Source organism: Lasioglossum baleicum, chromosome 4 (genome assembly GCF_051020765.1).
Source record: "Lasioglossum baleicum chromosome 4, iyLasBale1, whole genome shotgun sequence".
Taxonomy (NCBI): domain Eukaryota; kingdom Metazoa; phylum Arthropoda; class Insecta; order Hymenoptera; family Halictidae; genus Lasioglossum; species Lasioglossum baleicum.
Window position 1 is genome coordinate 18,890,264 of NC_134932.1, and position 21,748 is coordinate 18,912,011.

At 41.7% G+C, this 21,748-nt stretch overlaps 2 protein-coding genes across 7 annotated transcripts in view; both read right to left on the reverse strand.

The window, feature by feature from the left end:
* LOC143207819 (agrin-like) overlaps nucleotides 1-21,748 on the reverse strand; it is a 580,688-nt gene that overhangs the window by 528,938 nt on the left and 30,002 nt on the right. The window lies entirely within an intron of this gene.
* LOC143207824 (uncharacterized) overlaps nucleotides 1-21,748 on the reverse strand; it is a 171,803-nt gene that overhangs the window by 19,165 nt on the left and 130,890 nt on the right. The window contains exon 2 of one of the 2 annotated variants that reach the window (XM_076421640.1): nucleotides 4,950-7,298. The exons of the other annotated variant lie outside the window; for it this stretch is intronic. Within the exon in view, the coding sequence (XP_076277755.1) occupies nucleotides 7,252-7,298 (47 nt within the window). The 3' untranslated portion in view covers nucleotides 4,950-7,251. Of the gene's footprint in view, nucleotides 1-4,949; nucleotides 7,299-21,748 lie in introns of those variants that run through there. 2 annotated transcript variants of the gene reach the window in all.

Consider the following 21,748-nt stretch of genomic DNA (forward strand, 5'->3'; position numbering starts at 1 on the left):
GTTTACGGGCATGGAATTAGGGACTTCGCTGTATACGTTTTGCACTTAGCTGCAACGCGTTGACTGCTGCTGGAGAATTGCGCCCCAACACCGTTACGAAACGGAGAGCCAAGTACTGCAATCTGTAGAGGGTTCACTGCTGGCACTAGGCTATTCGCTTTGCTGCTAGTTTTCAACGGGCAGTGTACCCCACCGAAAAGGATCAACTGACTGTGCGAGTGGCGAATCGAATAACTATGATATGGTACTCGGGCGACAATGGCTTATTTTTGGAAGTTATGTGTGTGTTTAGTACTATAAAATACAAAAATATAGAAGATATAATAGAATAAGCAAGAATATACCTGAATATACTAGAGCAGAGGTTCTTAAACTGTGGTCCGCGAAACAATTTTGACATTAACTTTACACCCCCCCCCAACTTTTCGCTTTTATTCAAATGACTCATTTAATAAAAATCCTACATGGCCAAGACTCTCTGTATTTGTTGTTACTTAACTAGTTATTAACATAACTAAACAATAATTAGTAAAAATTTAATTATGTTTATTCAACTGCAAATACATTTTTACCAACATTTATTATAACGTAGTGCCTATGAGATTATTGAGCCAGAAATTAAGTCTCAAGAACAACGTAAAATACCTGGGGTTGGAATGGGGTCCGCAAAAAATGTTGTTCAAGAGGGGAGCCTCAGACTACATAAGTTTAAGAACCCCTGTACTAGAATATACGAGAATGTATACTACACTATACTAGAATATACTAAAATATAGCCGAATATACTAATAAGTAACACTTGATTAGATGTACCGGTGAGACAGTACTAACCCAGTGCTTATTAAAAAGTTCCATCTAATAAAGCAGTGGCGACCATGAAATCTACGAAAGTTACAACTTAGCCCAGTTGTGTGGGACATCCTGTGTATGACTTATGCGGCAGTGAACGTTTTAAGTGCCGTTTCCGTCATACCTCGGTGGGATGATGGAACTGGGTTTGCAGTGAGCTCTTGCACGACAGCCCCCACCTGTGTCGATTAAATTTTGTGACGATCCATTTAAAACTACGTACAAAAACACTCGTAAAATATTTAAAGCTAGCTCGTTTCATTCCACGTGTTCACGCTCTTCCGGAACAAAGCATCTACTAACAAGTACTACAAGAACTAAAAATATTTGACAAATCTTAATATGTCAAATCATAAACACAAAATGAAATAATAAAGACAATATAATACTAAATTAATTATTTTTCTGGGCATGCCCCCTTCCTGTAGTGAACGATACAGATTGCTGTTATTGCTACGTATATCAAAATTTTCTGGATGTTCTTGAAGCATCAAAAAGTTCGATGTTAGGGAGTCCCAAGAATTTGCATGTTATCACGGAATTCTAAGGGCTCCCAAACTATCGGAGAGTTTCACAATTTCTAGCAGTCCCAAAGATGCGTAGCAGTTTTGAGGATAGGAAGAACTATAGGGATTGCCAAAGGTTTCATAACTCTAAGAAGATCGAAGGGCCTGGAAATCCCTAAAGCAAGAACCTTTGACACCTCGAATACCCCAAGGGCTCATCGAGATACTTGAAATTCTCCGAACTTCTCGAACATCGTAGGATCTTCGAAACATCTTCAGCCCTTTGTAACACTCGGGATACGCAGTATCATTCGAACGCAACTTAACTTTCGAAACTTTGCAGCTGCTTTTATGGCTTCAAGAGATCTATGGTATTACCTTCCATACGTCGGATAACGTATTTAGCTTCTGTAGCATGAACTCTCCTCTTTATTTGGCCAAGACATGTAGAATCGTTTGTATAGCGTTCTATTACTCTCGCTACTTGATAAACATATATGGGATTTGCTTAGGTCTTTATGGAGTCTCTTAGGTTTCACGTTGTACTCGATTCAGTGCTATCTTTGTTGCATCCAGTTATCCGAATTTTGTCCTACGAGTGATCTACAACAGTTTTGTAGTCATCTAGATTCATTGCAATAACATCAAAGTCACCTGTATCATGTTCCAGGAGACTGAAGTCTTATAATTTCAGAATATTTGAGTCCAGACACGATCTCATATAAGATTCATGAATCTGATGACATAATACCGTGTCACTAAACATTTGAGACGTTGCTCGTGTCGTATCTCATATCCTCGAGACAGTTTTGCGCTAGTTTCAAGAGTCCCGAAATCGGAATATACTAATTTTATCCTCCAGAGAGGATCGCACATTAATGATCACAAGGCAAAACGACGCGAGTCACAAGTACATATGTAGAAGGTTTCATTGCAATTTACATCAATTCCTTATGGTTTTAACTGTCCGAAACGATAATAGAATAACAAGTAGAAATTGTCTGCATCAATTCCAAGAAACTGAAATGTTCCCCGATGGGTATAGTCGGACGGTCAAAAGTGCCACCAAACCAAATTTATTTTTGATCACACGAATTTTTTCGTAATTTTTGGTTGATTAAAAGAAGTTGAGCATAATTTGATAAAACCCTGTTTATCCTATAACTACCCTTGTGGTGGCGATGTCGACTTGAAACTTGCCACACAAGGTTTTCTTTGATGGTCCTATCAAATGGTATGATCACCATTCAATTTGGTTTAGGGGCACGTTTGACCATTTCATCTGATTATACGTTTCTGTAAGATGTTAAAAATGTCTTGAAACATAAAGCAACACAAAGTAGAGGTTCATATTTAGAAGAAGTAGAATCGGCAAGTCGTGATCAAACATGTCAGCCTATTCCACAAAATGTTCAGTCATCACCTCGCAGTCGCGAAACACCTTCTGCACAAGCTGCGAGATAGCCAGGTCCCGGTGTTGTATATCGGTTGATTTAATTACGATGTGTCGAGAGGCCCCTCGGTTAAAGGATCAGTAAAGAACGCGGCGTCGAAGCCCACTCGGGCGTCGAATCTAGCGCCGCATAAAAGAAGATGGATGTCGCACTTCATTAAGACCCTGTCGCCCTCCTCGATTCGGCGTTCGTTCATCATGCCGTTCCCTTCACTTTCTCTTATCCAATTTCACTGCTCTCGAGAAGCCTCCCATCCCGAGCCTAACCCTGACTCCGGCCGTCCCTTCGCCATTCGATAATACCCTTTCTTTTCAACCCTCCTTGCCCTGCGACTAGGTACTCGCGACCGTTCAACCCTCTTCGGCTCTGTCTCAATTTTAACCGTGACTCCTTCGTCGAACTCGTCGAGACGAGTCGTTCGGAATGAGCCCTCGCGATTGGGCATACAGCCTGAAGAACCCTTCGTGCCCCCGTCACGAAGGGATGAGGAAGGGTAGGGGTAGCTGTGGGTGGGCGCCACCCGGGTAAATGCACCGAGTGCTCCGGATACATATACATCGGGTACGCGTGTAAGGGTAGTAATGAAGTCGGCGAATCAAGACAGAAATTCAATCCATTCGATTTTACGCCTCGATTGCTCGCGCCGAGGCTCGAGTATCACAGCGAAGCGAGACTTTCGTGATGCGTGTTGCGTTTCCGCGTGTACGAAACCCTGCGCGCACACGCAACTGTCTGCGCGCGCTCCTAACATAACGACGTACCCTAATAAGTACACAGCAAGGAGATTCTCGCGGGGTGTAGATCGGAAACGTGCGCGAGAGGTGAATTCTGATACCCTTAATTGTCGGTTAAACAATGACCGAAATTACGCTGCCGCCGGGAAATACAGCGGGGTGTCGTAATGAATGCTGGATAAACAGTTATTCTACTGTACAGGGTGTCTCGAGTAAATGGGATCATGTGTTAGGTCGGTCATAAAGCATTTGCATTTTTCCTTTGACTCCACTGATGATGTTATTCGCAAGAATAAATGTTAAAACAAAATAGAAACACTGCAAGATGGAAGAACATTCTTGGATACAAAGGACGACAGTTATATTTTATTGAATTATATAGAACTTTCCTGTAAATATTAAAATTGGGGAACATTCGACGAGAATAAAAAATAACAAGAAGTAATATTATATTCTAGCCTACCTCAGTTATTTATATCATCGGGTCCGGGCAGATACGGTATTGGTAGATCGAGTTTCCCGTTTTCGGAAGACAAACACGAACACCGGAGATTGTTCTTAGCTCGAAATTCGAATAAACAACACCGCGGCATGCGAGGGGGTTAAACCGAGGCGGCGGCGGCTGGAGGATCGTCGAATCTTGGCACGGTTCCTGCTCGCAAGTTTGGCTCGCTTAGCATCCACCTATTTCTGTCGGAGAACGCCACGAAGAAAATCGCACAACACAAAGGAACTAGGCACCGCTTTCTTACAGCAAAGCCTGCGCTAACGCGAGTTATCATTTCATAACGGTGCAGTCGCTGTCCCCTCTTTGCCTCTGCTTTGAGGCTTGAGGACGCTGGCTCGTAACCGCCTTGGAAAATCTGTTTTCCGTTGTACCGCCTCGCTGTTTCGTGAAGACTTTCATTTCGCCTATTATTAAGCTTCAACCCCCTTACCCGAGACTCAAACTGTGATAAAAATTTTCCAACCAGAAAACTTGCATCCTTTTGTTTAGTTATACTATCTCTCGTCTTTATTGAAAACATTTTGTTCGAATTTATTCGGTTTAGAGTGTTATACTTATTAAAGACTAGAGGGGAGTTGTTGCTCACTCGCTTCGCGAGCTTCGCGAGTAGGGTTGTTGTACTTGCTGTCAAACGACATTTGCGTACGTAACGAAATAAATTGTAATCGAAATTAACCATAGACATATAGAGATAGACTGCGCGGCCTGTACGAAGCGCTGAAGCCCACAATGGCGGCAAAAAACAAAAATAAAACATCAATAAATACATCAATTAGAAAGAGAGCGCTATGGACCCCGGCTAATGCTCTCTCTCTCACTCTTTGTACCGCGCGCCGCCATTGTGGGCTTCAACTCGCCCATAAGACGGCGCAGTCTATCTCTATATGTCTATGAAATTAACTAACTGGCGAATGTTTATAATGTCGATAATGCAAACAGAAGTCGATAATGTAAATTTCTATTGAAATATTGATTAAAATCTGCGACGTTCTATTGAAATATTGATTAAAAGCTACGACGTTCCTTTTTTTTTGTTGTATTGAATTATGATTCTAAAAGCACTTTTAGTTTTTCCCGAATTTTCCATTTTTTCGTGATACTTTTCCAATTTTTCTTATCCTATAACCTAGTTCGGACTAATACGAATATTTAAAAAAAAGAATTAGCCAAATCGGTCCAGCCGTTCTCAAGTGATGCTCTTACCAACGAACAGCATTTGATTTTTATTTATATAGATAGATAGATATACAACTTACAAACCATGTTTAAAAGATATAATTTATGTTGTAATATTGATGTGACTCAAAACTCACGGGAAAAATATAAACCTTGACGAATGACATTAAATATATTACGCAAAAAATTATAACAAAATATAAATTCGACTAAACAACAAAAATAAACGTGAAAAATTGTCTACATATTGCATTTGTTTCCACCATGGAGCTCACATCTCTCGTCGAACAAATTACAAACAGATACGAGGAGGTTTTACAGTGTACGAACCCGCGGGCATTATTTTCGAAAATTGCTTCGAATGGAAGTTCAGAAAAATTACACAGACAGGAAATAAACAGACAAAAGATCCGAACGAAAGCAGTTTGCAGCGAGCAAGCTTGGAGAATTTTCTCATCCCAGGGACAATAATCGAAAAAGAAAGCACGCGGGGAACGTTCGGATACTTGTAATTTAAGAACAGTTTCCTGTTGCAAGAGGATAGATTACGAGGTAAGGGTGCACAGAGTCTAAGCAAACGAAAATACAAACGGAGAAAGGGAGCGAAATACAGGAGAAAAGGGAGCAGCGAAAGACGAAGCAGAAAATGGGTGGCGGGAAGCAGCGAAGAAAATTCGTTGGTAATGCAAGCATTGTGGGGGAATAAGAACGTGGGCGTCAGTCGTGTCTGACAAGGGGCATGCTGCCACAATAACGAATCGTTCTAACGCCAGCGGGGGAAAGAAAGCTGAAAGAATGAAAGAAGAAGGCAAGTAGTTAGTCTAACTAGTCGCATCGCCATCGAGAGAATGTAATTGCAGGTAAACGTCTTTGAAACTGTTTCGTTGAACAGGAGATATCAAATTTAATAGGAAGTGTCAGAAAATAATTGAAAATGATACTCAATTATTCGAATAAAATTGTCGTAAAAATTGTGTTCTATTTGCCAACACATTTTCAAAAAAATGTTTATATTAACTTCAATGTATATTTCAGACAGTTTTGTTTAATTCTATTTCTTGTTCAGCATCATACAGTTACTATAAGTTAAAAAAAAAGAATTTTTACAATATATTGATATACTAAGTGTAAATTTTATCGATTAAATAAATTTTTCAACAAGTAGAAACATCCAATGAGCTTGTTTCAGCAAATTCGGAAAACTGCATTAAGACATGCACCAACACCAGTGAGAAATCATTGGAAGAGTTTTCAGTCGAGTAACCTAATCAAGTATCGATACTTTTTCACCTATACAACCGCCTATGTGTTCCAATTGAATGTCGTAATTAGGAATGTACGAAACAGTGAACCGGAATTGACCGAGTTCGATGTACAATAGGTAGCCATGAGGGAACAATGTCGTAAATATTAATTCGCAGTATAAACTGTTTGCGTGTATCGACAAAACAGACTCGCATGGCGCTGGACATGTTTTCACGTACTAATATTAAATAATAGCGACTCAATGGTACAATGCAACAAGCGCAAATTCCATGGGTCGTGTTTAACTACAAAACACGGAACTACGGAAATGAAAATTTACAAGAAACTTCATCCTCCACGCTCGTAAAAATTTGGACACGCTGTTGCGACAGTTGACTAATATAATAAATTCTTTAATCCATTCTGCAATGCGTAAAGAAAAAGTGAAAAACATACGGGAATATTCCATTTTCGGTAGATTTTTGTATCTGTTTCCACTACTATACTATTTTTGGTTAAAAAATTTTCTACCGATGTCGAATTGATACAATGATAATTTTCTCTAAATGCCTTCTTCGAGAATGGAAACCTGAGATAAGTTTAATACATTTTATTCAGTATCCATGAAAATTGTGTTTAATTGAGACGATAATTTCATTGTGAGTTTTGCAGAAAATAAAGAATAAATAATAGAATAAAATTTTTCAAATGCAGTCTAGATATATATATCTGTTCATTATTGAACGATCAAGACACAGTGAAAATTTTTTTAACGTAGACTAGTACGTACCCAATATGCAAATCGACATAGTAACTGGATTCATACCTGCAACAAACAAAAATATCACGCATTAGTGAATGAAGTATCATCATCCAAGTACATCCAAGTTATTTAACCGTAAATCGATTAATAAACAATTCCAACGAAGAGGTTTTTGAAGTAGTGTTTGAATCATCGTTTTACACAAAAAGAAGTATATTTTGCAAGTAAATTTAGGTGGTACAGTTAACCGACTGAGCCAGCATTCAAACACTCCAGCGATTCGAACACGAGGAAGTTGGGATCGCGAGCGGCCAAATACTTGCCGTGGCCACTGTACATCGGATCGAAATAGACTTTCCAGCCGCGGGCTGGTAGCGAAGTGCAGGCATACAAACGCGAAGGGTTTAAACGGCCCTAAATCTCTCGCTCGGCAACCGATCTAACCCCGCGTGCTAATTCTGCCACTTTTTTCTCATAGGAGACTGACAACGAACAAAGCCGGGGGTGTTGCCAGGGCTGGGATCGGAGTACGAAAAAAGACTGGGACCTCGGCGAATAGCGTCAAATCACCTGGGCAACAGTCCAGTGGCGTAACCGGGGCCGATAAATCGATACGGGACGGGCAACGTTGGATGGGTGATTCATCGATACCCAACGGTTTCCCAATTTCCATTCGGCACGAGGCACCCTTTAATCCAACGTCCTTCCGTCGTCGTTCGAGCCATCGGCCGTGACCTCGAGGCCATTTCAATTCCAGACCGGCGTGCAAATAAATTATCTTGATTCTCTATTTATGCGAGGCTGCACGCCCTCAACCCCTAGCACACCCGCTCGCCGCGCTGCGCCGCTGTCGTTCGTCCAACGAAAAGACAAATAGAAACGGGAAAAACAAACTACCGAGCGCAAAGGGTGCATTTATGCGAAATTTCCCGCTACCCCCTCTGCACCGTCGATACTCTCCCCGGTTCGTCTAGTAATCAAAGTAAAACTACCCGGCCCTCTGACGAATAAAAGTACCACGATCGTAATTACTCCGCGTAACGCGAAAGAATTTCCGGTTCCTTTGAACGCCGACCACCGCGCGGGGTTAATTAAAACGTGCGTGCCGACAATATTGTAGACCTACCGCGTCGCTGCGAGACACTCGGCCGGATATTATTTATACCGGAGGGAATCGAAAATTTGGTTATATTTGTTTATTTTATGCCCTATCCGAGTAATTTTATTTCACGGGCTCGTTTAAACGAGCTCGCTCGCGAAAATCAATTTTCCGAGTAAACAACAAAAACGAAGGAGGTAATTGGATGTTGTTGTGTACATCGGTACGCTTCGAAAACGCGGATTGATACTCGCGTGTTCTTTAACATTGGTTGCATAAAAAATCCCAGAATAATATTATATCTTGTCCATTCAATCAACGAATCATGTTCCCATTATAATGCTACGATTTAATTAAATGAATTTTACCACCTTAAAATGTCAATAATACAGAGTTCTAAATGAAATTGTGCAACAGCAAATGTACCGAAAAATAAAAATTTTGTGATAATCAACTATTATCACGATTGAAACGAACGAATGGAAATTCTGAGTGATCAGACGGTCTATGATAATTAGAGTTAGAAAGCTGCTTCGCTTCTACTATAACCACGCATTCCCTACAATAGTCCACTCAGGAACGAAGATATAAACAAAGAACAAACCTGGCATTTCCAGCGGACAATTCCGCCGTCAATTTCAATTAGAAAAAACGCTGAGGGCAACGCCGGCTCCGTGAAGAATAAAAACTTACGGGTTTCCTCTGGCAAAGACGGAAACAAGAGGCTCCATGCTTTCCTTAACAAGCTTCATTCTTCTTGTCATCTGAGAACCCGTACACTCTGTCCGGCCAGGGAAGAAAGCAATAAAACGGAATAAGAGAGGAATCTCCCGAACGTAAAAGTAAAATTATTTTCGACCGCGCAACTCGGCCTTGGGATCCGCGGCTCAGGGGCGTAAGGAGCTTACTCCAACTTCCGGGGCATCGTTTCGCTGAGAGTGACAGATTTAATTAGGCACGCAGTGTTACTCGAAAAATTGCAATGCCGGCGAATCGCAGGGTAGAAGACCAGCCGCCGAGGGATGCTGATGGCGAACCCGACGGACGAAACGCCGAGGGCGAGGACACAGTCTGCCGTCGGCTATCTTCATGGTGGCCGAGAACCTCGTAGCCAGAGCCAGCTTTAATGAGGCAGGCGAGAACGGCCGCGTGGAACAACTGGGATTCAAGTACCCTAAGAAAGGACGAATCTTGCCCGCCAGATCCGCAGATAAACAGGTGCAGCCTGCTTTTCATGGACGACGAATCCAACATTCAGCTACCTAGAATTTAGCTACCGACTGTTTAGGACAAATCTCTTGTTCTGGGACATGTGGTCGACGGTATTCTACTAATCCAAAAATCCTTCAGAACTCTGCTGCCATAGGTTTAGTAATTCCAGATGAGATGATCGAGTCTCATAAACTACTCTCATCAAAAAGATAAAAAGGACAGCCTGATCTCGGATCCGATTGAACGACGAAATTGATCTCTTTGATCATGAATCCGTAACTAGAAACGTACGGTTTTAATGTCTAAGCAGAAGACAATATCAATAAAATTCCTTATATACAGACATCGTTTTACAATGTCATTTCAAGACAATCTAAATTGTGTACTAATTACGTATTAGTTGCACGCCACGGGAGCTACAGAGACATTTATTCATCTTCTGAATCATAATATTGAATTAATTCTAAATTACAGAGTGAAAAAGTTATATTGAAATTAAATAGAATAGAATAACTAGAATCCGAGATGCTACCGCCCCCCTGGATCTTGTGAAAATGTTGTGTAACAATGGTACGAATGCAGCACAGCAGACAGTCGTTTTAAACAGCGAAAGCAACTGGATATAAAGTAAAACACTGTATAAATACCTCATCAGCTTGTGTGCCAAACAATGAGCGACGAGCGAAACGTTTCGGAACAACAACATAAAGTACAAACGGGCCGGAACAAGCGCTATGACGTTGCGAGCCGTCATCGCGTAAGCGAGGCCGTCCGCTGCAAATCTCCTCGTAATGATGCTTATTAACGACACCCATGGCGTACACAATTCTCGGCAGCGTTCAGCTTAATGAGACATCCGTAACGTTGCGTGTTGCCAAGAAACGAACGTAGGAATCCCGCTATTAACAATAACCGTCGCTTTCCCCTGCCTGCCTTGTCTATCCGTCTCCTTTTCTCTCCGAAGTCAGACCAGAGGCTGAGATACGGAGATAAACAACGTCGCCTTGTTCCATGACGAACAGAAGAGTGGTGTTCAGAGGGCAGAGTGTCAAAGAAGGGGCGAGACGTACTTAAAAAGTAGTGAGGTACTGAGTAAACGTCTCAAGTTCGCGTGAACCTCTCAAATCAGCTTCTATTAAGGACCTACGTACCATTGGGAAAATAAGGCAAATCAATTTTCCAAAAATCCTATGTACCAGAGTTAGTAAAATATAAACCATTGCTTTAATTTTCTATTTCAGTGGAATTTTTAAAATCTACCATTTATACACTTTCGCCACCATTTTTTAATTTCTATATCGTAGAAAATGGAGGATTGGGCACAAAGCCAATTGCACACGTAGTGCTCCACCTCCTCGTTAGTATCGATACGATATCCTGGCAATGCCTGTTAGAGTGGTTCAAACAAACGATATCACAAGATGATACACTTGAACAGTAAAGGGGATGTTTAAGAATAGTTTAGTGTAGTTTTTAATGTTTTCTTGTGTTCCAAAAGCTGCTTAATCATCCATTAAATGACTGAAATGCCTACAAGTGTATCTTTTAGATTCTTCTTTGCGAAAATGAAAGATATTTAAACAGAATTAATTGTGAACACCGGAACAAGAACGGTTTAAACAAAAATAGTGGTTGTATGCTCGATTCCAATTTGATACGCTTCTCGGAAAGCATTCTCAGAAAACAATTATTTTCCCGATACTATAAAGCGGAAAGTCTTTCGACACTACTTTAAGATTGTTTTTACTTTGAATCAAATCTGACACGGAACATCTCCAATCGGAAGCACTTTGCCGTGGAATAGAAAGTAGAGCACTTTAAATTGGAGACTACTTATATATTTATAACCACACTCTGCAGAACGGTGTGCACCGTAACGAGACTTGCCGTGGAACGTTAAATAAAGATTTTTAATAATAAAGTTTAACATAATGCACGTATTACATTGAACACAATAAGATTACGAGTAAAGGAAAGAAAATTGTGAAATAAAATGTGCATACACTTCCGAAGCCTGCTTATTATGTAATGTAAAATTTAGAAACGTAATTTCGGAACCTATTGAAGATCGTACGAGACATTTCTGTCAGAACCCAATATCAGTTTTCATTCAAAATACTGATAAATAGTTAAATTACTTTTTCATAAGAAAGTCTCTTTCCGTGAGACGTGGACAACACACTAAATACACTTACACATATAATTATCCTTTTGTTCCTCCTCTTATAATTTTTATACACCCAGACTTCAGCATTGTGAATACAGACGTCAAACCAAGTTAAAGGGACTCGAATAGCACTGGGAAGACAAGAAATATTTTACAGGGCGGGCAGAATAAGAGGTTAAGTACATTATGAAAAGCTGATTCTCCGAGAATTTCAAATCTTAACCCAGCTTCCCGGTGATTAATTAAAAACAGCGTGGCGATCGTTTGTTCAGCGAAGAAACGAAAGAGCGGATTTTCGCGGACCATGAAAACGTAACGTGTCAACACAATTCCATTTTTACCGTGGCTGCCTTAGCTTTCTTCGTCAAACAATTATACCGAACTACAGGGAAAGAGCTTCAAGATAGGAAATTTCCCGTTCGTAGAATGCGAGAGGAAAGATATCAATGATGGTTCTTAATTAAACTAAATTATCCTTATTTTGGAACTTAAAAATACGTGGTCGAAGAATATCGAATTTATAAGAAGATCGATTTTATACGCAAAAAGTACGTCGCTTTGGTCGATCATGAAAAATGCAAGAGTGCAGAGCATCCATGGCATAGAAATCGGTCGTTGACCCCTTCTGTGGTATTTGTTGGTGTTATCGTTTAATAATCAATAGACAGTCTGGCTCTACAATATTCCAAGTAAAATAAACTGGAGGTGTTCATAAATAAAAAATCTTTTCCAAGTCTACGATGATACATGCATAAATATCAGACAACTGTCAGGCAATATTAAGTAATATTTTAGGAATACTCATACGAAATCATATAACGTTCATTATTATTATTATTATTACTGTTCCTCAAACCAGTTCTTGTTAAAAAGTTATAATCACATCATCTTGTATAAATTAATTCCGTAACAAGCGTAAAGAAAATAATAAAAAATAACAGCAATAATAAGAACGACAATTAAGAAACGAACTGTGATGAATGCAACTAATTACAGTCTTCATTATTCGCATTAAGTCTATGAAAAAGGTAGCAAAAATAATGAGACACAAATAAAGATAAACTATGAAAGAGATAAGCTGTGAAACAATATACAAAATAGCAAAATTAATGATCAAAGGTAGAAATTAAACCAAGCAAATAAAACAATGAAGTAAAGCTGTGCAGAGACTGGGTACAGCGAGTAACAAACGCTGTTGTTAAACTTAACTCGACGAGTTGACAATACGGAGTAAGAAATGAAATAAGTTTGCATTGTTTGTGCAAAAAGGGAGGTGCAGTTGAAAGGTGCTGTTAAGCCACCCTTAATTACGTTACAAAATGAGGAACATGGAACGACGAGAGGGAAGAAAGAGAAATGTATGATGAACGCATAATAAAACGGCAAGGAAACACGGAAACAGTAGAAATTTATAAAATGAATAAATAAACCTAGATAAGGATGCTTTACTGCAGACTGTTTCATTTCATTGGTATATAAATAGCAATAAAAGAACTATTTGTTCAAAACCACGGTTGACACGCTTATGAAACAGATAAAAGTTTCGTACGACATTTATAAAAATGGTAATTCTTGTGAGAAAAATTAAAAGATAATTTTATAAAAGACACTGAACGAACAAGTGGCGATAGCGCTCGAAAATACCGTGGACTTTCCGGTCGATTTCACGAGGAGGTATTCGAGTTCCCTGCAATTACTTAAACCGAAGGAAATTAATTATAACTTATCGAATCAAATCATATTAACGTCGCGGTTCCGCTACAATTTGTCAGTCTACTATTGCGACACCGCATGCATCCGCTCGTTTTTCAGCGGGAATTAATTAATTTCGCGGAGAATTAATTCTGTCGGAATAAAACCAACGAGAAAATTCAAATAACCGAGCGCATTGATCTTTCATAGTTCGCGTAGTTCGATCGGCTCCGGTTATTTCCGGCCGAACGAAATATTGTCCAATCAGTAGGATATTACTGTGTTCCCAGAACTGCAGCTTGACAGTGGTTCCGATAATGGGGGCTAAGCCGCAAGTCAGTTAATCGAGCATTCCGAAAAAATTGGTTCGTCGAAGCGGAGTTCCGATAAACGGAGTTCCGAGGTTCCGCGGCCACGCTTAGTTATTCCCGCGGATCGATCCGCTCGTACGTTTCGAAAGCTCGTATGAATTCCACGGGAATCGCGGGCGTCCACGGGTCAATATACTTTGATTTCCTGGCCCCGTTTCGCGGGGCTCTCTCCCTAGAGACCGGCCGGATCGATAAAAATCAGAGGAGTGTTTCATTTTAAACGACCGCCGCCGCCGCGCCGGTCCGCCGATCAATCCTCGAAACAACGCAATTTCTTAAGAAGACAAACAGTTGCCCGCGTTTTCACCACTATTCCCAAAAGAACCTCGAGGCCGGCGAATCGATCTTTTCGAGAACGTTTTCGTGACCGAATCTAACGTTTCGCCCCAGTTCCACACACCAGCGATCCGGGACAATCGTCGCTTTCCTTTCCCGGTCCTCAACATCCGAGAAGAATGTTTGATTCGTGCGTCGGAGCGGAGCCGGGCAAACAAAGCCCTAGTCGAAACAATACCGGGCGTTCCACCTAAGAATACCCACATGTCTTCTTCGTTTTCAATTATGTAACCGGGTCACCGGTACCATTTAACCTTCGCACGTTCCTTGGTATGAAAGTTCACCTATTTCACCTATTTATAAGGTGTCACGCGAAAGGTGGTATAATTTTACTTGCAGAAATAAATGAAAATAAACGGGTACCATTTTTAATGCGTCTTTCGTCGGAGAAGATCATCTTCTTCCATCGAGGGATCGAAGACGCATACTGGTGTGTGTCCTGTGTCGTTGATTTAATATTCTAGAATCCTTCGTACACTCTTCCTGAGATACCCTGTAGTTTTTGACCACGCGGCCACGCCCTATATAATATCTCCAGCTTCCACATAACTATGAAAACTATCATAAAGTCCGAATCATAACACCATACAAGATCGATCGCAAGCACAGAGGGAACCCGACAATCGTCGTCCCAGAAGGGCTAAGCAACAACGCGTTGAATATTCGAGCGACACATCAAATATTTCCAGCGGCGTCATTGGGACAGCCTGCGTATCCCGTGAGAAATCCGACGAAAAATTCCGTGTTTCCCGTTGTCTGTTTAGGTCGACGGATTCTGGAATCAAGCCGGTCGGGTCGGGAGAACTCGGGCTCGCGAGCGCGCCCGGGCGCGTTGTCGCTCGAAGACGGAACCCGTAGGTCGACAAGCGACGACGCGCGGGGTTTTAGCTTACAGCATCGGGAACGCGAACTCTCGACGACTGCTGGAAAGTTTCCCGTGGGGAGAACGTTTCTGGTATACCGGCGACGCATCCGATCGCAGCTCACGTCATTGGAACGGTCCCGGGAACGGTCGTGTAAAAAGAGTGCGGGGGACCGAGAGGAGAGAAGGGTCGAAGTAAACGTCGTCGGTGAAACTGCGCGACGGAGAGAGAAAGAGAGAGGAGAAGACGCGATCTCGACGACGGGGTCGCTTCCGAGAAACGGATGAAAGACCGAAGAGGTCCATGGTTTTTTTGCTCGATGAGGTAAAGGCTACGCCGAGACGCGTGGCCCGGAGAAGGTGACTGGAACTCCGATCGGAAAACGTGTCAAAGAATAAAGGCTGGGGAGACGGAGGTGGCCGAGGAACGAGAGTTCTGACAGATTTCCCTTTTAGCAACTTTTGTCTTTTAGTCCTGGAAGCAGACACGGCTTTCCAGTTGCTATCGTTCTGACAGAGTAACTCTGCATACAAGACATCTCCATTTAGATGCCACCCGCTACGCCCCCCACGGCTTCCGGTTTTTCCCACTGGCCCCGGTTCGCGAAAAGCCGCCCTCCGGTCCGTCACCTTCCCGCTCGTTCCTTTTTTCCTCCCCCCCCCCTCTCTCTCGCTCACCCTTTTACGGCCAGGCAAACGTTTCTCGCATTTCCTTTCTATTTTTCTACGTCTTTCTTTTACACCGCGCTATTTTCTTCCGACCTTTTCAACGCCCGCGTCCCGCGACGTACGTCTCTCGTTTTCATATCGACTGCACGGAACGACGCGGTTTCTTCCGTTCTCGCTATTTTTCCGCGGCGAAAGCTCTAGAGCCGCCGCGCCGCGCCGCTTCTTTCGTAACGAGGTCATATGTTATACCGTGTTATCAGATAATCATACGGCGCGCGGTGACTTTGTGGTCAACTGAGAATCGGTCTACGAGCCTCTGATGAATGGCCGCCGTCACGGGATTATTTTGCAGATGAACCGCAGGGACTATCGGCACACTTTATAGTCTGTACTCATCGAGCGATTCTGTGCATAATTCATATATCTGGACTTTGTGAGTATACCGAGGTTGGAAAAACTATGAGAACACATCTCATATTTAACACGTTAAAGATCCGCAGTCTACTTGAGATTAACTTATACAAACACAAAAAATTAATGCATGAGGCACGCGTATTATTCTTTGATAGGTACTCTCGCAATTGACATCTCAGAACATATCGCAAATTCTTGTGTAACACGAAGTACAAAGAAAGTTTCAGTGACAATAATCTAGTATGAGAAAGAATTTCTTTTCGTTCACCCGTAACCACAAAAATACGTCCGTTCTTCCCGGTTATTGTCAAGAGAACTCATCCCTAATTCAGAAGCAGTGCGTCAGAGCTTTAATAGCAATTTATGTATCATAAAGGCACACGTGCGGCAGAAATCAAGATGCCAAGCGGAACGAATCCGGGAATTATGAGGTAAGGGTCTTCGCACCCTTACTCACCCATCTCACGCACTACCCCCTCGTGGGGGTGTACGAGTTTTTCCAGGACTCGCCTCACGATATTCCATCACCTTGGTATATATAAAATTGCCGTTTACTGCTCGACAATTTATATGATAATTTGTCTTGCTTTCTAACTTATTTCATCCCATTTAACAGAAACAGTTATTATTGTAAAATTAACGAAATTAACTCATTTTTATACTAGCGATAATGATAATTTTATAAAGTTACGTAAAATGAAATCGATCATCTTCTCATGTGATCCGCTTAATAATTTATGTTCGATAGCATCGGTTTGTATATAATCTAGGTTCTACTTCTACTGAATCATCAATTAAACAGACAAATAAACTCCGACTTATGTGACGTTCGGCCTCATTTTAATGGGAGGAATGTCACGAACATGTTGGCAGAAGTTTCACGAAGAAGAAATAATTAAAAACAAACAGAAATATCGTGGCATATCTCTGTCAAAATACTACTTTATAATGAGGTTTAATCAGCAATTAGCTCGTTGTACACTGCGCCACTATTTCATACATAAGCTCCTCATGCTACAACATGAGAATCATTCGTGTTCTTCGGCATCAAGCCGAAATCTGTGATGCTATAGTAATAGTCAGGGTTGCGAGACGCGTCGCCAGCAGCGTGCCGAAGCAATGTCGATTTTGATTTCGCCAAGGGAACCAAGAGCAGCCCGGGGAGCGAGTCGGAGATACGAGGGAGAGCTCGTAATATTTTCGATCCAGTGCCGGCGGAGACAAAAGTCGAGCGATTATTTCCTGCAAAACCCGCGCTCGGCCCGCGTAGTGGTTATATCGACTATATCCGAAACTCACGGTACAATGAACCGTTTCAACGTTGGCAAAGCTAACGATGTGACTATGGCTCGTAGAAGAGGATATTAGAGTTCGATATCCTCTGGGGGGCTGAGTATCGATTTCCGTGAGATAGGTTACAGTGTTCCAGTGCCACGATGAAATCGCGACACAGACAACGGGGAGGGGATGGAGACGGGGGTTGGAAAAAGAGTTGACGGCACCCGGGATCAAAGTTCGTACACAAGGGTGGCTTAGCTCGGGTGTAAAAACAGGAAAATGAGGGAGAAAGTGTACGAGAGCGACTGCTGCTTCGGGCTGATCGATCTTAAACACGCTACGCGCTCGCATACGGCCTGCCTAACAATTCCGCGAGTATAGAAACGCGGAGCGGAACAAGTCCTCGAGTGGAACACCGATCCTTCCATCCTAGATTCCTCTCGCTGAAAGTTTCAACAAGTTGTTCCGAACGATCTGTATTAAGCATCCAAACAGATCCGTTTGGAAATTTTTAGTAGTATTGTTAAGGACTGGAGTGCTGCTTCAGTAGAGCCCTTTGAAATATTGCACTTGGCGCCGTCTATACCCGAAGGACCCCCGCTATCGTGGGACTAAAAGGAAAAGGTTCAACAGTGCCGAAATGCTGGACTTTTAAAATGTGTTTTAATACATTATTGCAAATGCACTTTCGTACGGTTGCAATATCGAATTGGTAAATTGTAACGTAGGAATATAGTAAAAGTCGGCCTATTAAGAAAACTTTATTCATTTATCTTCATAATGCCGTATTTTATAAATGCGCTTCTTATTATAAGCCTTGTTTTCCTTGTCCAATTTTGTTAAATTATTCGAATGTCTACGTAGCTTTATATTTCATTGATAGAATTATTTTGCAGTAAATACGAATGGCCTATTGTAATATTGAGTGACTTACTACACGGACAATTTTTAAAAATTGGACGAATCAGTGAAAGCAAATTAAAGAATTAAAATGTTAAAGCAGCCGATATGTAGTTCGACCGTGAAAATTCCCCAGTTTCAATTACTACCTTCACACAGTTTCTGCAGTGAAATACTAATTGTAAGTACGAACTGCACAAAGATCTCCCGAGCTTTCTTCAATTTACAGAACGTTAAGCTTGTTATACAAGAAAGTACTTAGCGCGAGACAGAGGAACGCGGAACGTCTGATGAAATCTGAGATTGACGACTAAAGGACACCGGAGTTAATTAACTTTTTGCTTTTACATACACTCCGCTCGGGTGAAGCAAAGCTTGTCGCTGCGATGCTGTTACTCTTAATTAAGTTATTCAGTGAGACACCGTTCACTTTGTGAAGTTAACGATTGTATTACCCAACGGATAGTCTTAAATCCAGTCCACAAATTTGTCCGAGTATATCTAGTCTACAAGACTATCGATTTTTGATCTTGAATTAAAAACGTCTTACATGCTTCTGTCAATTATGAACACATTTTTATTATTACCACGCTTATATTAGCTTGCCGAGTTGTCGTTGTTGTAGAGACTTGAAATTTTCAACATAGCCCAAAACTGGATGACAATGCAATATTAAAAAACAAATTTTTAAAGAAACTGTGCGTCTAGGAGAAAAAAAATTTTTATATTAACCATCAAACCTCGCCGCATGACGCTCGGTAATACGTCATCGCGTTCAGCGATCCCCACTCCGCGCGTCAGCGCTCCCTACTCTACTACGTGTTCCCACTCCAACTCATCCCCACTTCACTGGCTCACTTCGCACCGAAGGAACTCAGTGTGGTGTTCCGTTCATTCAGTTCCATTTCGTACAATTTCGGACTCCATAAAGAGACGTCGCGTCGTCTCTCGGAATCATCCCCTCTTTCTATCTCGCGTATTTCCCTAGCTTGCGTTTCTATAAATCTTACTATTTCATACCAGTATTGCTATATCTTGCGTTCCATTAAAAAAAGAATAAAAAGTAGAAAATAAAAAGATATATAAAAAACTTTTTAAAAACAACGCTCATATTCAAAAGGAGAAAATAATTTCTTTCCTGGTTCTCCTAAAAATTTAATATAAATTTAAATAGACTAAACTATATTGATGTAATCTTCGTGGGCGCTCGATGCTTTTATTTTTATAGTCACTAATGTCACGATTTTATTTAAATCTATATTACATTTTTGGGAGAACCAGGAAAAAATTGTTTTTTCCTTTTTAGTGCATTTTAATATAAGCGTTGTTTTTAAAAAAATTCTTTTTATATTATTGTAATTCGTTTGGGGTAAACTTCTCTTTCTGAAGCTGTGAAGCAATGCTTTAGTGGATTTATGTTTACTAAGATCACTGAACTGGAAAATTAAACATTTCTTCCGACCTAGAATAATTCTATTTCAATATGAAATTGGTATAATACCTCATACAATACTTAAACGTCTAGTAATTTATTAGATACTAACATATTTAATAATGTAAACAATATTTTGAATAATGGTAAATTTTTATTGGTTACTCTGAGCCACTATAGAATTAGGTGAGACTGTAATGCATCAATCAACAGTTTTGCAATCGTGTTAAATGGACAAACTTACACAGGATAAACCTGATTAATTAATACTTAAACATTAAATTTTTGTATCAAGCCAAGATTCCTATCCCTCGAGGCAAAGCAGTTAATAACTTTTACGTTCGGTAAAGTACACGACATACGTGTCAGACGTACTAAATTCGGAAGGCAGTGATCGTCATTTTACGATCGATGTAGTAAAAATTTGGACGTTACTCGACGCGAACCAATGTAATTTGCTACAGACGCATAAAGATCCGCAGTCTGGTAATAACCGATCGACGCGCATTGAGAATCCTCGGCGGGATAACGCTGGATCCCGGAGACTCGGCTCATAATGGGCGCTCGGAATTGCTGATCCAGACAGCCGGATCCGCGAGTCACGTAGTCAAGAAGCCATTTACCTATTAGAGTCTGTTCGACCCTGGCGTATTGTTTACAGAGAAAGAGAGGGACGACGGAGGGATGAAAAACGGGGTCGACTTCCGCGGAACTATTTCCGGTTGAATACGCGCGTCTGCGGAGGGCCGTAGTTGCAGGGGAGTCGCGGCCATTCGCGCGAAAGTAGCGGATGATTTTCCCCGTCGAAAAGGGGAAATAATATACGGTAGTGTTTACAAAAGGGCATCATTTTCCCGAGGCCTCGTTTCCGCGGTGCGTGTAACACAAGGCGACCTAAGATCGTAAAGCGACAGCTCCTCTTATTTCTTTCGGCTAATGTGCAGGTTCCCGGCGAGTTTTTGCGAGCACGTAAGAAATTGCGGCTCGCGTGCGCGCTATCGGCACGCTCGGCCCAGGAACGCTCGATTATAAATAAAAAAAAAAAGAAAATTGTTTCACACAGGCTTGCTCGGCGTTCTCGAACGTTCTCGGCGGCCGAAGCGGGTCGAAACTCCGTCTTCGTAGCTGCCCAGGAACGCCACTCTCCTTTTTTATATTTACTTTTTCACATTGGCAAACATCCCGTCCGACGTTTCGCTGGAAATTGATTCGTCTGTATCGGGCCATTCCTCTCGAGAAATTTAAACAGCGCCGCGGTTTCAATCTCGCTCCTCCGCCCACGCGAATATCAAGCAAACGGTGCGTACAGAGGACTCGGAGAGCCGTCCTTGTTCAAAGGATGACTCTCTCGTACGAGAGGCGAAACTACCCTCGCGAACAAACTGAATATTTAGTCCGGGAGCCACTTAACTGCAATCGATTTAATTAAGCTCGCCAACACTCGCTCCCCCCAACCCCGGTTACAATCCCCCGATGCACGGCCGTGTGCACAAGGAAAAAGTTGGATACCAGCTAACAGTCCGGAACGGACGAATATGAGAAAAGTCGGGCGTGCTTCAAAGTTGCATTCGGAAAGCGCGCGACGCGCCACGGACTCGCGTGACCCGAATAGACCCGCTTCAGCCCGCTCTGGCCTGCTCAGGGCCACTCGCGAAGCGGTGCGCTTTCGCCACAGATAAAGCCGAGGTATAGGACTAGACCAATCGCCATATGGGGTTTCGAGTTGCACCATCTGAAACACCGACATCGACAGAAACAACCCGTTTTCTTACGCCCTCTACTCTGACAAACGATAAATGTCGGATCCACGAAAACGATCAAATCTGGTCAAATACAAATGAAAAATGACTGACAAGCGTATCTGTGATGTTCAAATTATATTTTTTTAGAAGAAGAGTCAAGTCTAAGAAATGTGTCAAGAAAAGTCTTGAGCTAAGAAATGAGTGGAGAAAAGTCTTGATCCAAGAAATGAGTCGAGAAAAGTCTTGATCTACCGCCATCGTGTCCCAATTTTTATTTCCGGCTGCCGCGCGCTCCTCGAACTTCGATTAAATCGACGTTCCGTGAATGGAACGAGGCAA